Source organism: Alexandromys fortis, unplaced genomic scaffold (assembly GCF_014885135.2).
Source record: "Alexandromys fortis isolate MF-2015 unplaced genomic scaffold, M_Fortis_MF-2015_v1.1 scaffold_67, whole genome shotgun sequence".
NCBI classification, from domain to species: domain Eukaryota; kingdom Metazoa; phylum Chordata; class Mammalia; order Rodentia; family Cricetidae; genus Alexandromys; species Alexandromys fortis.
Genome location: NW_026067945.1, coordinates 1,164,194 through 1,177,930, shown reverse-complemented (window position 1 = coordinate 1,177,930; position 13,737 = coordinate 1,164,194). Strand labels below are relative to the sequence as shown.

At 42.1% G+C, this 13,737-nt stretch overlaps 1 protein-coding gene across 7 annotated transcripts in view; it reads left to right on the top strand.

Annotated features, from left to right (window-relative positions):
* The window catches only part of Tjp1 (tight junction protein 1), a 240,389-nt gene extending 230,907 nt beyond the window's left edge, over positions 1-9,482 (top strand). For 4 of the 7 annotated variants that reach the window (XM_050149118.1, XM_050149117.1, XM_050149113.1 and 1 more), the window contains 4 exons: positions 2,311-2,785; positions 4,421-4,638; positions 5,855-5,998; positions 7,979-9,482. In XM_050149118.1, the coding sequence (XP_050005075.1) occupies positions 2,311-2,785; positions 4,421-4,638; positions 5,855-5,998; positions 7,979-8,073 (932 nt within the window). In that variant the 3' untranslated portion in view covers positions 8,074-9,482. The remainder of the gene's footprint in view (positions 1-2,310; positions 2,786-4,420; positions 4,639-5,854; positions 5,999-7,978) is intronic. The other 3 variants (XM_050149120.1, XM_050149116.1, XM_050149114.1) reach the window with 2 other exon arrangements.
* Positions 9,483-13,737: the final 4,255 nt, after the last annotated feature.

Below are 13,737 nucleotides of genomic sequence, written 5' to 3'. Positions count from 1 at the left end.
TCTTTAATTCTTGCACTCTGTGGGCAGAGGTGGATGGATCTGAGTTTAAGGCCACTGTGGTTTACAGAGTAAGTTCCAAGCCAGCCAGAACTACATAGTAAGTCTCACAGAAAATAAAAGAAAATGTTTTTTTGTATATATTTTGTATAAAATCTACTGTTTATATAAATGACCACTATATTGGATGAGCATTGTAGCTAAATGGATTTTTGTCCTTGTTTTTTTTTTTTTTTTTTTGAGCGGGGGCGGGTTTCTCTGTGTAACTTTGGAGCCTGTCCTAGAACTAGCTCTCGTAGACCAGGCTGGTCTCGAACTTCCTTTTCTTTTTTTAACATAGCTTAATTTTTTGCCTATCTCCAAATGGTTTTGAAAGCAGTACCTGTTGACTTGGTACTTCAGTTTCAATTCTTGAGGGTCAGGGAGGTGGCTCAGCAGATAAAGGTGCTTCAAGGAGTCTGACTATAAATTTGAACCCTGGAACCCACATAAGAGAAGGAAAGAACTGATTCCAGCCAGTTCTCTGCTGACAGTGGTCTGTGCATGCCAGCACACACACATAAACACACACAAATAAGATATAATTTTAAATATTTGTATATTGCTTTGTAAAACTTGTTATGCTCCATCTTAAAATATGGACATAAGAAAGCCATATATGTTGGACACAGAAAATATCTTATGTTTTCATCATTCACTAAAATCTCAGCAAATCTAGCTTACCCATTTGAATAGCTAGATAGTAATGTAATTTATCCGTTCTGTCTGTTCTTGACATTTGTTAGTATTTCTCTATTAGATGGGAGTCAAATTGGAGGGTTTCAGTCTTGAAGCGTACCAGTCACTGTAAATGTAGGTGATACTTGGAGGTTTTCAGCTACGTGAGGTGTGTGCTTCTAGTTCATGCCTCTGAAGGCCAGCCTGAGCTAACAGCAAATTCTGTGCACAGTTGAGAGATTTCTCAAGGAAAAAGAAACAAATGGTAAAGACAGACATCTTTTGCTGGTTCCTCTTAAGGAAGAAAAGTTTGTTTTCCCCTGAGTGATGCTAGCTGTAGGGTTTTGTTAGTATTGGTTTGTTTTACTAGATGCCATTTCTCACAGTTTCTTTTTAGTTTGCCAAAAGCATTTTGTTGCGTATTTTACTGTCGTGAGCTGGAAAGATGGCTCAGTGTTTAATGGCATTTGCTGCTCTTATGCTGACCTTGGTTTGGTGCCTGGCATCACATCAGGCAACCCTCAACTACCTATAACTTCATTTTCAAAGTCTCCAGCATACCTGGTCTCCTCAGGCACCAGTTACATACCTGGTAGACATACATACATGCAGTCACATACATTATAAGCCGCCAGACTATGGTCAAACACACCTTTAATCCCAGCACTCGGGGGAACAGAGCTCTCTGTGTGTTTGAGGCCAGCCTGATCTACAGAGTCAGTTCAGGGCAGAGAGCCCCTGTCTGGGGCAGTGGCGGGTGGAGGGGGTTAAAATTAAAAACATTTTTCTCAAATTATCACGATCTGATTTTTTTCCTTATTATCTTAATGTTATAAATAATTTGGATTAATAGTTTTCCTGAAATGGCTTGGTCTGGTTTTGTTATGAAACTTTGTCTGGTGTTGCACTGGTTTCATCAAAGAGAGTAGAGCCCATTCCCATCTTTCCTGTTTTATCTTTTCTTTAAAACAGAACAAAGACCTGGCATTTTTAGAGCAGCATTTCTTATCCCATGATTCCATAGAACTTGTGTTTCTGTCTTGTGCTGCTCCAGCAGCTTTGCCGTTTTCCCTTATGTGATGTGGTCTTTGATGAGTAGTTTATTTTTGTTTTATTTTACATTTCCCTGATGGCTAGGCCAGGATTTTACTGCACAGTACCTGGAGTTTTACTCTTATTCTTACAGAACGATGGATACTCTGCACGTCTGCCCAAAATATTACTACTGAGGACCACTTACACACTTTCTAAGTATCTTCTCCCAGTGTATGGCTGCTGGACCTTTGATTTTCTTAACACTTTGTTTAAGGATGTGTTTTCAATACTTACGTGTTTCCTATAACCAAATTGGTTGTTCTGTTTCTAATTTTTAGACAGATAGTAGGACAGTTACTCAAGGCATCTTTCTTGGGTAGTGAGTGCTTTCATAGCCTCACACTGAATCTGAGGCAGCAGGATATATATGCTACAACTTGTGACTTCCATCATCAGACAGGGCCCAGACTTCAGTACCAGGACACATTATACCAAGAAAGAAAGGGTTGTTAAAATGAATTCCAGAACGTTTTTTTAAATGTGTGTATGTTTGTTTTTTAGGCAATTCAGTATCTCTGGATTTTCAGAACTCATACATGTCCAAACCAGACCCACCCCCATCTCAGAGTAAGCCAACGACGTTCAGACCGCCAGCCCGGGAAGACTCTGCTCAGACTTTCTATCCCCAGAAGAGTTTCCCAGAAAAGGCTCCAGTTAATGGAGCTGAACAGACTCAGAAAACCATCACTCCAGCCTACAACCGATTCACACCAAAGCCGTACACAAGTTCTGCCCGGCCATTTGAACGCAAATTTGAAAGTCCCAAATTCAACCATAATCTTTTGCCAAGTGAAACTGTACATAAACCTGAATTGTCTTCAAAAACTCCCACTTCCCCAAAGACTCTTATGAAAGCCCATAGTTCAGCCCAGCCTCCTGAGTTTGACAGTGGAGTCGAAACTTTCTCCATCCATGCAGATAAGCCTAAATATCAAATGAATAACATCAGCACCATGCCTAAGGCTGTTCCCGTGAGGTAAGGTATTTATTTGCCTTTGTTTAAAGTGTTGCCTGATTGATATATAAAATGAGAAGGGAGAGTGGTCAGAGATAAGACCTTGCTATGAAGTAATAGCCAGGATGGCCTTGAACCCCACAGTGATTCTCCTGCCTCAATCTCCCAAGTGATGGGATTACAGATATGCAGATATAGTTAGAAGTAGTTTATATGACACTAGAAATGATAATTTGAATTATAACCTGTAAACTAAACTGTTACTATAGTGATTGCCATTTTGATGTTAATCAAATTGTAAAGCTAATGAGCATATAGCATCTGTAGGTATTGTCATTATCCCTATATCACCAGTAACAAAGATTGAAGGATTAAGTTTGCCCAACCAGCGTCACATGGTGGAGCATGGGGGTGGTAAGCCATTTAGCTCCTGATCATCTAATCTCAGATTTCATATCTTTAGCTAACTGGGACTTCCTATAGCCATCTAAATTATCTTCTACCAGTGGGGGTACATTTGAAGAATAATGAGCAAATATATCTATTCCTCATTTACTCTTTATCCAGCTAGGGTGCAGAAAAGAATAGAAACATAATGAAATCAAAATGACTATTGAAAACCGCAGTAAGATGGTTGAGTCTACCTTGATCCTCTCCCGGGTAGCTTCTTCTGTCTGCTTGTTAAATAGTGACGGTCAACCCCATCTGATCATATACTGACTCAGCTCAGCCTCCTTAGATGTTTTCATGTCATCTGTGAAAGAAGGATTCACAGGGAGAACCAAGGACCAGGAAGGCCACCTGAAGTCTGCTCTCAAGATGCTTTTGTCAGTCTAGCTTCCTGCAGTCAATCCAACAGGGCTCTGCTCTGCAGGGCTACATGGTGTTAGCACATCAGGTGACGGGCGCTTTAGGAGTCTATCCCTGACCCTGTCATGCTGGAGAGAAATTGCAGCTTTCCTTCGTGGACTTCATGTTGTCAGTCCTTCTCTTTGTCACCTTAAAGTTCTGGCTTAACTTTACAAAGTCTTGATAGCCTAGCTTCCAGTTTTAAAACATTGATTGATACTATGTCCTCTGCATTTGGTAACATTTTGTAGTAAGTCACTGTGCTCTGTCCTTCTTGGGTCTTTGAGGTACCAGAGCTTCTTACCTTTTGGAACCTTGGAGGCTTTCCTTTGGTAGCCTGGGCATCTGGGATTCAGGATGTACCAATAAGGGCAGTGAATCTAACAAAGTCAGCATTACAAAGTCCTCTTTTCTGTTTGGGCAGTGCCGGGCAAGTGCTGTGCTAATGAGCTCCACTCACAGCCCATAACTTCTTCTGTGTTACCAGCTGAAGTGTGACTCAGCATGATGTAGAACACCCGTTTCACAGATATTCGCTGTGTTGCCTAAGACCCATGGTAGATATGAGAGCAAGTATCATGTTTAGTATATTGAAATCACACTGTAATTATAGTAACCTGACGCTTTTCAGAAGGGCAGTTTGGATTTTCCCAGAAAGGGTATATTCTTAGTTTTCTTTAAGACCTTTCACTAAAAACTAGCCTTATTTAATTAAATAAGAAATTTCTTAATTTCTTGGAGAAATAAACTTAAACACTTAGTTAACAATAATAAAAGGATTTTCACATGGCATTTCTGACCCCTCAGCCCTTCAGCTGTGGAAGAAGATGAAGATGAAGATGGTCATACTGTGGTGGCTACAGCCCGTGGCATATTTAACAGTAATGGTGGTGTGTTGAGTTCCATAGAAACTGGTGTTAGTATAATTATCCCACAAGGAGCCATTCCTGAAGGGATTGAGCAAGAAATCTACTTCAAAGTCTGCAGAGACAATAGCATCCTCCCACCTTTAGATAAAGAGAAAGGTACGTGTGCTTGTTGTCCGTGTCACTGTAGTAACTCCAGTGCTGTCCTAAGTGTGCCTCGCTGCTTACAGTGGCAGCTACAGGGATAAGCTGGAAGCCTCCAAATGTTTTAGGGCAAGCGCAGCATTTTCTGTGGACAACACAGGGCCTCTCATATGAGCTTTCTGCAGAGAAGTGGTCACTGACATATGGTGGGTGGGGCCCAAAGGAGTCACAGTGGCCTCCTACACAGAATACTTTTACTTTCAGTGTGAAATAAGAAAATCATGTCACATGACCACCAAGCTCTTTGTCTGGCCTAACCAAATTTATCAGCTCTTCTATCTCAAGATAGTTAGGTATCATCCACTCTAGAAGGCTTTGCCCTCCCTGTCAACTGTTACCTCAGGAACCAGCAGCCAGACACTCAACTAGTGAATGAAATGTCCTTAGAAGGTGGTATGGCAAGCAGGAGTGCTGTGGTTTTCACAGCCTTCCCAGATTCATTGGTACACTGTAATGATGCACTGTGCTATTTCACTAAACGTGGTTGGTCCTGTAACCACTTTCTTGGGATACTCTGTCTTAAAAACAGTAGGATCGACATTGTTGTCCTGCTTGAATCCCTGAATGCATGTGTAGCAACACTTAAAAATGAAAGGCAGAGGCTAGCAAGATGGTTCAGTGGGCAAAGGTGCTCATTACCAAGCTTGAAGACCTGAGTTTGGTCCCTAGGGCCCATGTAATCAAAGGGGAGAACTGTCTACTGCAAGTTGCAGTCTGACTTCCACCAGCACAACTTGTCATGTGTGTGTGTGCATGTACACACATACACATCACACATAAGTTGTGTGTCATCTTATATAACATTTGCAAAAAGTACATTTGAAGGTTTTATGCTGTAGACCTATATGGTGGAATGCAGTAGCTACTGGTTACATGGGATTACTTAGTACTAGAAATGTGAAATAAAGACTTCAGAAACTGAGTGCGTTGGTTATATGTTAAAATACTGTTTGAGCCGTGTTGTTAGATAAAATATTAAAATGAATGTCATATCTTTGTCCTCTAATATCTATTAAAATCTTAGAAATTACAATTGTAGTTCCTACTCTATTTTTCTTAGCACTGTTATGAAGAGCTACCTTCATTTGGCTTTAGCTAGCGTGCACAGGGAGTGGGGACTGTCTAGACGGAAGACCTTATCTCTCTTGCCCTTCTCCCTCCTTGACTCCAGGTGAAACTCTGCTGAGCCCCCTAGTGATGTGTGGGCCCCATGGCCTCAAGTTCCTGAAGCCCGTGGAGCTGCGCTTACCACACTGTGCGTCCATGACTCCTGACGGTTGGTCTTTTGCTCTAAAATCATCCGACTCCTCGTCGGGTATGCTGTCTTCTCTCTGTCCTCTGGGGCTTTGGGTACTGTCATTGATTAATGCCTGAACTCTTGGTGCTCCCCATGCTCTGTGTGAATAGGTCTTCACTCTGTTCCTGTGGCCTTGTAAGCACTGCTGGTATTTTAAATTGATTTGTGGTACCTGTGTCATAAATGCATGTGGAACCATGGAGACTTTTCTCCCTTTTCATAATTGGTGATTTGGCTAACAATTGGATATCCTTGGGGTTCAAAAAATTTTATGCTCTGTCAGAAGTTTTAAGATATGGAATATTTACACTAACCCTAGAGAAAGTTCCCACAGTGGCCTTGTCTGGCCATGGGTTTGTTGTTTTCTCAGCGTGACCCTCTATGTAGCTCTGTTATGCACTGTTTGAAGTGACTTTTGCTCATTCGCTTGTGATCGAGGCTTCCATTGTATTTTCATATTTCTCACCTGAGTAAATTAAAAGTCAGTCTTTATTACCAGTATTGTCCACCCTAACAGGAGCGATGGGAAAACAAAAATTTAAAGTTTTGCCCCTAAACTTGTATAAATCAGTGAGCATTAGTGAGTTATAATTTGGTCCAGTACGAAATAAAGATTATGATAGATACGGTAGGATCAAATTTAAATGTTCCCTGGGAGAAAAGCCTTATAGGCTGGCTTTAGGGAGTAAACTAGAAATTAAGCAATATTTAAAATGGACATTCAAAAGCAGGGAAAATGTTGCAGGTTGAGGCCAGCTTCATCTAAACTGCATGCCGTACTCACTTGTGTTTGTACACCTTACCATGGTGTACGAACGAGCTGCACGCTTGTCACTTCCAGTGTTTATATGGTACTGTTTGACTGTACTGAGACCATACACCTTTTCTGTGAGCACTGGAGTTATTCACCCAGAAAATAAATAACACCTTTGTGTAACCCAGTGCGCAGTAGGCTGCGTTGCTACTGCTAACCTGTTCAGTACATGCAGAGTTGGTAAGTGCTGACTTAATTTCAACAAAGACTGGTGTGTTGAAAAGAAACCTCAAACTTAATGATGGTATCATCTTTGATTTCCAGAGGTGTCACGATTTCTCACTGACTAATTTGTCCTCTGTAGTAATAATAAGACCACCTGTATCTGAAATTCAGTGACTCTTTATTAAACTATTTATTACTGAATGTGATAGTCAACCATTTGTTGTCGGTCTGCCTGGTGCATTGCAAGAGGGCTACTGGCTTCTCTGGCCGCAAGTCTGTGGGTGCCACTTGTGATAGAAGCAGCTGCACACGTTGTCCCACAGGCACAGAAACACTCTCGGCCAAGGACTGTTATAAGGAAAGGAAAAGCCAGCAATTGGCTACCAAAGACACAAGAGTTTCCCCATCAGTCACAGTCCCTACCCACTGCCAGGTTGTCATGCAAGGTACAAATCTGAAAATACCAAGAACTTTTTCAAAACTCAGACCTACTCAGGATGTGGGTGTTTGAATTCCCACAAAGGGTTATATTACACACCCAGAGTGTGGGAAGCTCTGGTACAGTCTTGCTGTTTTGGCTTACTAAGGGGAAGAGTCCTGAGGAATTAGGTTCTACAGACCTCGGCAGAACGAATATCCACTGTGTGCAGTAACAGAGTGAGCGGTGCTTTCTCACACTCACGAGAAGGGGTTACTGTACAGTGTTACACGGAAGGAAGGTGTTGCTAATAGTTAAGCACACTGAGGAGCAGCTCCAACTGTCTCCTAAATCTTTATGACTTTTATTCCTATATTTAAAAGTCCAGTGAATTTAATAACGTAAGAGACATCTAAAACAACTTTTAAATGCTTGCAGCCAGCAGACATAGAGTACCAAAGTTGGATATAAATATAGTATTTGGGGAAAAAGAAGAAAATTCTATCTGATAGGTGTGTTTATATTTGTCCAATAATAGCAAAACATTGTGAGTAGCAGTCCAGACAACCGTAAGTGACATCAAAATCTTTTTCTCTCATAGGTGACCCTAAAACCTGGCAAAACAAGTGTCTTCCTGGAGATCCAAATTACCTTGTTGGAGCCAACTGTGTTTCTGTTCTGATTGACCACTTTTAGTTCTTAGAGGGTAGGAACCGGACTAAGCAATGTGAACGTGGACTGAACTTACTAAATCTAAATGGAACCACTTGACTGAGTATTATATTTTCTTAGAATTTATACTGCAATTATTAGTATTAAGCATTTGTTGGAACTGATGAAGATTAGTGAGCATGCCCCTGAACCACGGTCAGAAAACATGCTACAAGCTACATGTCATTGAGTGAAGAACTGTCCGGCATTGGCTAGAGGTTCAAAGATATTTTGCTTTGTAATAATTTTTGTACTTTTTTATGGTCACTGCTTAACTTCACATACTGATTTCCGTTAAAAATACCAGCCAGTAAATGGGGGTGCATTTGAGTTCTGTTCTTTCCAAAGTACACTCAAACTTTATTACGGCCTTGGCCTAGCATACACATTTTATTTTATTATGCATGAGGTAATGTGCACACACTTTTACAAATGCACCTGGAATATATAACCAGTGTAGTGGATTTAACAGAAATGTACAGCGGGGGGATTTATAACTTGGGGAAGGGGGGTCAATGAAGACAATTACTTATTGTATATGAAAACACATTTCTCTTAGGGAAGGACACCAAAGCATGTGAGCCTGGTTCCATGGCCTCTGAATCTATAAATTAACATATCACACAGACATCTAACCAGCAGGAATGCCTTACCCTCATGTTTTTAATTCTTAGATCATTTCGCTGTGTACTACTAAGTTTTTATGAGTTTTGTGCATATCTAGATACTGTATCATGAAAACGATTGAGTAATTTGTGGACGTGATGGTTTCAGGAATGTGTAATCACCTGAAAGAAAATAATGGTGTGACTTAATTTTTTTTTTTTTTTGGACAAGGGGGCGTGGTGGTCTTCTGTTCTTTGGGCTATGCATCTGAAATGTTTGATGTTTTCAGGACGCATGTACATAATGCGTGCATACCACTTTTGTTCTTGGTTTGTAAATTAACTTTTATAAACTCTATCTTTTTATACAGAAACAGAACCAAGTTTCTAAGGCTACCTTTGTATTCTCTCCTGTACCTCTTGAGCCTTGAACTTTGACCTCTGCAGCAATAAAGCAGCATTTCTACACATACAAGGTCATTTTTTTAAGAAAAAGAATGCACAGAGTTGTTACATTTTTAAGTGCTGCATTTAAAAGATACAGTTATTCTAGTTTGATTAAATTCTTGCAAAGTATCCCTTCTGTAAAATTTGTGATACAATGCTGTGCCCTAAAGTGTATTTTTTTACTAATAGACAGTTTATTATGGCACATGAGCACGAGTTCTGTTTAGATAATACACCACTACATTCTGTTAATAATCATTAGGTGTGAAAGAATTTCTTTTGTGGTTATTAAAAAAAATCTCAAATTTCTAAATCTGCAAGAATAAAACTTTTTAAAATACAGTACTAGTTTGCTTTATTTGCCCTGTTTCCTGTTCCAAGCCAACTTTTTAATACTGTTTTGTTTTAATTTATTCTATGTGTGGTGTGTGCACATATAGGCCAGAGATGAACACCAGCCACCCTCCTTTGTTATTTTCTGCCTTAGTTTTCGAGGCAGGATCTTAAATTGAACACAGAACTGTCAGACTCATTTAGTCTGGCTAGCCAGCAGCTCCAAAGATCCACCTCTCCACTTGCCAGCGTCATTGGGGTTACGACATGTCCCACCACCTACTCAGTTTCTGTGAGGGCGCTGGGCATCCAAACTCGGGTCCTCATGGTGTGTGACAAACACTGTTTACACACTGACCTATTTCTCTATCCCCTATAGTCCATGTTCATAATGGCCCAACCCATAATGGTCAACACAAGCAAGGTGAATTTTATAGTGGCATGACTCCTATGGACCTCTGGTGCTGGCTAATCAATCATGGTATTTCCAGGTATGAAATAGATTAAGAAGTGTTTTATCTGCATAAGCAGAAAAATTCTCAAACAAATGAAAGACTGCATTGGATTGTGGCAAAAGACAGTCTTGGTCAGTGAATCAATTTCCAGACTTGAGCCAGTTTGCAGACCCAGAATGAAGAGATGACCAGGTTTCCCTGAGAAAGGACCCTGATAGATGCCTAAAAGTTTTACTGTTAGCCTTTCTCCAATGCTTCCCCAGAAGAACCTATGACCTAACTGTACACTGGGGAAAAGGAAACAATCAGACTTTCCAGGGTCTGTTGGATACTGGTTCTAAATTGATGATGATTCTGGGAGACCCCAAGAAACATTGTGGTCCTCCAGTTAAAGTAGGGGCTCATGGAGATCAGGTAATAATGAAGATTTGCCTGAAGTCTGACTCACAGTAAACTCAGTAGGTTCCCTAAGTCATCCTGTGCTTGTTTTCCCAGTTTCAGAATGTGTAATTGGAATAGATATACTTAGAAGTTGGCAAGAATTCTCGTATTTGTTCCCTGACCTGTGGAGTAAGAGCTATTACATTTGGAAAGGCTAAATGGAGGTCTTTGGAGTTGCCTCTGCCATAGAAAACAGTGACTCAAAACAGTATCACATCCGTGGAGGAACTGCAGAAACTAGTGCCACCATCAAGGACTTGAAAGATGCAGGAAGGTGGTTCCTACCACATCTCGCTTTAACTCTCCTTTCTGGCCAGTGCAGAAGACAGATGGACATGAAGAATGACAGTTAACTATGGAAAACTCAGCCAGGTAGTGACTGATTGCAGCTGCTGCACCAGATGTGGTGTCCTTCCTTGAGTAGATTAACACGTCTCCTGGTACGTGGTGTGCAGCTGTTGACCTAGCAGATGCCTTTTTCTCAGTACGTAAGGACCACCAGAAGCAATTTGCTTTTGGTTGACGAGGCCAGCAGTATACCTTTACAGTTTTACCTCGAGGATAGATTCATTCCTCAGCACTGTGTCATAGCTTAGGTAGAAGGGATCTTGATTGTCTGTCTCTTCCACAACATATTACACTAGTATACAATGTTGGTGACGTTATGTTTATTGGACCAAGTGAGCAGGAGGTACGTGTGTCAGAGGATGGAAAATACAACCAAAACTCAAGGACCTTCTACTTCCGTGAAATTCTTAGGAGTCCAATGGTGTAGGGGCATGCAGAGAAAGTCCTTGTAAGGTGAAGTGATTGCACATGACTCCTCCCACCACCAAGAAAGAAGCACTTTTTACTGGACCTCTTTGGATTCAGAAGACAGCACCATCTCCACTTGGCTGTGTTACTCTGGCCCGTTTACTAAGTGACTCATAAAGCTGCTAGCTTTGTGCGGGGCTTGGAACAAGAGAAGGTTCTTCAACAGGTCCCGGCTGCTGTTCAGGCTACTGTACTGCCTCAACCATATGATCCAGAAGAGCCTGTTATACTTGAGGTGCAGTGGCAGATAGGGGTGCTGTTTGGAGTTCTTTTCAGCCCCCTATACACCTATAGGGTAATACCAAAGAGACCTTTGGGATTTTGGAACAAGGCTCTGCCGTCATCTGCGGACAACTATTCTCCCTTTGAAATATGGCTCTTGGCCTGCTATTGGGCCTTAGTGGAAATTGAACATTTGACAATGGCCACCAAGTTACCATGTGACCTGAATTGCCGATCATGAGCTGGGTGTTATCTGACTCATCAAGTCGTAACAGCAGCAACCTGTTATCAAAAGGAAGTGGTGTTTATGAGACCGGCCTGAGCAGGTCCTGCAGACACAAGCAAGCTATGTGAAGAAGTTGCCCAAATGCTTACAGTTTCTACTCCTGTTACAATGCTGTCTGTTGCCAGGCATGCAGCTGTAGCCTCGTGGGGTGTTCTGTGTGACTGGTTGAGGAAGAAAAGACTCTTCACGTTAGGCAGGCACCACCCAGAAGTGGACAGCTGCAGCATTACAGCCCCTTTTCTGGGACAACCCTGAAAGATAAGGCAAAGGGAAATCTTCACAATGGGCAGAACTTGGGGCAGTATACATAGTCCTACAGTTTGTTTGGAAGGAGAGAAGGCCAGATGTACAGTGAGCAATTATTTCAATGTGCCAACGGCTGCCTGTGTGGTCAGGGACTTGGAAAGAGCATGATTGGAAAAGGGGTGAGAAAGACATCTGGGGAAGAGGTGTGTGGATACATCTCTCCAAATGGGCTAAGGATGTGAAGATCATTGTGTCCCCTGTCAATGCCCCTCGAAAGGTGGCCAGCAGAGAGGGTTCAGTAACCAAGTAGATAGTCTCTTTCCTTAGCCATCCCTGTCATTGCCCAATGGGTCCACGAACAAGAGAGAGATGGGGATTATGCATCAGCTCAACAACATGGACTGCCACTCACCAAGGCTGACCTGGCTACAGCTGCTGCTGCTGAGTGCTAGATCTGCCAGCAGCAGAGACCAACGCCAGGTATGGCACCATTCCCCAGGGTGACCAGCCAGCGACCTGATGGCAGATTGCTGTGCTGGAGTAGATCCTTATTCTGGATATGGATTTGCTTACTCCGTACTGAAGTAGATCCTTATTTTGGACATGGGGCAGGCGCATGCGTGGGAAGGAGGATGGTATCTGTGCAGGGTGAGTTGTGTGGATATGGAAAAGTCAGGTTGCTGGTAATCTAGTGGGCTCAGGTCTTCTGTGCCCTTGTTTACGGTTGTCTAGCGTTTCTCAGCAGGAAGCAGAGCGCTGCAGATTCCAACCGCGGCTGTTTCAATGCCTGTTCCCCACTCCATGGCCTGTATTTGCTTCATGTGTTTAGTGCTCTGTCGTCGGGAGCACATGTACTGCTGTATTTCCCTTACAGACATTATGGTATCAGCATGTCCTCTTCACCGTGTTCTTTGTAGTCTGGACTTCTAGTAGGCCAGCTCTTCCATTTTTGTTAAGGTCACTGTTTATATGGTACATCTTTTCCTGATGTTGTGCTTTCAATCTGCCTTTGACTCTAAACTGTCTCTCTCTACGAAGCGCATCCTTTACTCTTGTTTTATTTATTTAATTTATTTATTATGTATACAATATTTTGTCTGTGTGTATGCCTGAAGGCCAGAAGAGGGCACCAGACCTCATTACAGTTGGTNAATTTATTTATTATGTATACAATATTTTGTCTGTGTGTATGCCTGAAGGCCAGAAGAGGGCACCAGACCTCATTACAGTTGGTTGTGAGCCACCATGAGGTTGCTGAGAATTGAACTCAGGACCTTTGGAAGAGCAGGTAATGCTCTTAACCGCTGAGCCATCTCTCCAGCCCCTTTACTCTTGTTTTATGAATTAGTCTATTTTGGGTGGAATTATCGTCGCCATTCTGGCTCTCTTATGGCCTTTGTTTGCACCGGGCCTTTTACATTCTTGGTTTTCTGTCTGTCTTTGAATCTAAAATGCACCGAGTCTCATACAAAGCATTTAGCTTGATCTTTCGTGACTTAGTCTGTGTGACAGTTAATCTCTGTCTCATGATAGGATTCAGAATGACTGGACACAAATCTCGGACGGGGTATGAAGACTTTTCTGGATTAGGTAACTGAGATAGAAACTCTACTGCAAATGTGGGTGGCTCCATTGCCTGGTCTGGTGTCCTGTCCTGATGGAAGGAGAAGAAAGGGGATGTACCTGGGGCCTGCACGTGAGCTCCATGTCTGCCTTCTGACAAAGCACTTAGTCCATTCCAGCCAGTGAGGCAGGCGATCTCTGACAGCTCTTTCTCTCTTTAGGCTGTGTCAGCCTT